The sequence below is a fragment of the Penaeus monodon genome, chromosome 25 (assembly GCF_015228065.2).
Source record: "Penaeus monodon isolate SGIC_2016 chromosome 25, NSTDA_Pmon_1, whole genome shotgun sequence".
In the NCBI taxonomy this organism is placed as follows: domain Eukaryota; kingdom Metazoa; phylum Arthropoda; class Malacostraca; order Decapoda; family Penaeidae; genus Penaeus; species Penaeus monodon.
This window is the reverse complement of record NC_051410.1, coordinates 39,816,536-39,818,611: the sequence shown is the minus strand read 5'-3', so window position 1 is coordinate 39,818,611 and position 2,076 is coordinate 39,816,536. Positions and strand designations below refer to the sequence as shown.

The 2,076-nt window shown below is 31.1% G+C and overlaps 1 protein-coding gene across 1 annotated transcript in view; it reads left to right on the top strand.

The window, feature by feature from the left end:
* The window catches only part of LOC119589256 (Fanconi anemia group D2 protein-like), a 52,010-nt gene extending 50,476 nt beyond the window's left edge, over nt 1–1,534 (top strand). Inside the window, 3 exon segments of the mRNA XM_037937872.1 lie at nt 135–284; nt 458–625; nt 802–1,534. Of these exon segments, the coding sequence (XP_037793800.1) occupies nt 135–284; nt 458–625; nt 802–981 (498 nt within the window). The 3' untranslated portion in view covers nt 982–1,534.
* Nucleotides 1,535–2,076: the final 542 nt, after the last annotated feature.

Sequence of the window (2,076 nt, the reverse complement as noted above, 5' to 3'; positions counted from 1 at the left end):
CTGATAATATCAGTATGAATACTATTTTTATTGAGAGATTGAGGGTTTTTCTTTATTATTACAAATTTGAAAAGTATTCTTTTTATTGTCATGAGTTAATCATTAACATTATTTTGCTGCTTTGTTACTTGCAGTATTCCCGTACATTCCTAGAGCTTTTCCTTCGAAATGCCATGCCTCTCCTGGACTCCTGCCTCCGAATGCACAATCAAGAAGTTGTTACACTCCTCAAAAACCTTCAAACATCAACAAGACTTCTTCAACATGTGTGCACTCATTCCAAGGCAAGTGAAAATATTATTTAAAGATATTTTCAATGAAAGTAAATGTCAAATAGATGAAAGAATACTTTCATACAACATGCATATGTACAGCTATGAACAACCTACCTTCACCCACACCCACCCACCTTTATTATTCACATTTTCCTCTCTTTTTTTTTTCTTTTTTTATTCAGGTGAATCAAGACACAAGTTTAACACGTTATGTCCCACCCATGAAAAAGTCTCTGGAAATGCTTGTGTATCGTGTGAAAGCCATGTTGGCCATGAACAAGTGCTCCAGTGCTTTTTGGATGGGCAATCTGAAAAACAGGGACTTGCATGGTGAAGAACTGCTGTCACAGGTGAGTTATTTTCTTTATCTATTTATTATGTATCTGTGATTTAGTGACCAGTTATTATATGACAATTTTAACTTTATTCATTTTATTTGAGTGTTTGAATTGCCATATAGATGGATACACATAAATTTTCTTGTGTAAATATGTCTGCTGATTAGGTTTGTTTATCACCTTACCAGTCTGTAAGAGAGGAGGAAGATACTGAGAGCGAACAAGCAGAAGGGGAAGGGGAGGAAGAAGAGGATGAGGATGTTGAAGATGACCAATCCGATGTTGAGCTTGATGAAGATGAAGACAACAAAAGCTCATGCAAATCTGAACCAGAAGAGGAGAGAACTGACTATAGTGTTAGTTTCTAAAACTTAGAGAAAAATCAGAGATAATTCCTGTCTGTAAGATGGAATACAATGTCTTGGAAAAGAGTGAATGAACCTCCATATTGATAGATAGTTTGCATACCAAATCTGAATTTGTAAGATTAAAAATAAGATAGATTGTAAATAGTTTTTTTGTTACACGTATATATTTTTAATAAACATGTGGTTTAAAGGAGTTTATATAAGGAGATTATGATTATAATTCAGCATTATTTGAGCATTAATCACATTCCTTTTTTTGAACCATTCCAAATTCTTTAAGAAACTTGATAAGTTTGTGGACAAAAACAAAAGTAAAAGATGTGTAATATGGTTATGATTGGGTTTTTATATTACTATCAAAAACATACTTTTTTTTAGTAATTACAACATTTACTATAACAGTTGTTATGATCTGGGCAATAGACAGGTAATTAATTTAATCTGCACTTTTTTTAATTTAGGCATATCTATAATTGTCAGTTACTTTAGGTAATATACAATATAAACATCAAATTACATTTATTTGGTTACATATAATAAATTTCATTAAATACCTGTGTCTTTTTAACCACTTGAACAAAGCAGTGGTGTATACAATTATCAAATTCTGTTGATTTGTACTTTCTGGATACAGTTATCTTCAGGTCAAATAAGGATTTGATTCCTTGAATTTTTTTTATTTTTCAATAATATATAATGACACTTAATGGCAATAGTGAGACTATATTCGACTGTATTATGTAAAAGAAAACAATTTCTGTAAATATACCCTTATTATTGTTCGTGGAAATAAATCATAATACTACTAATAGGAAATTTTAGAGGACTATACCATACATTATGACAATAACGAAGTATCAACAATTTCAAAAAAAAAAAAAAAATCTACAATTTACAGTACCCATAGATTTACTAAAAGATTAGGAAACTGAAACAAGCCAACATTTACTTGCACATATATTCATATACTGTATTCACCAATCTGACATGGCAAAGCCTCCTAAAGCTGAATGTTGGGCAAGACATCTGGCATTATGAGAACACTGCTTGACATATCAATGCAGATGAACCTGTAATGGTTTATATTAATCAGTT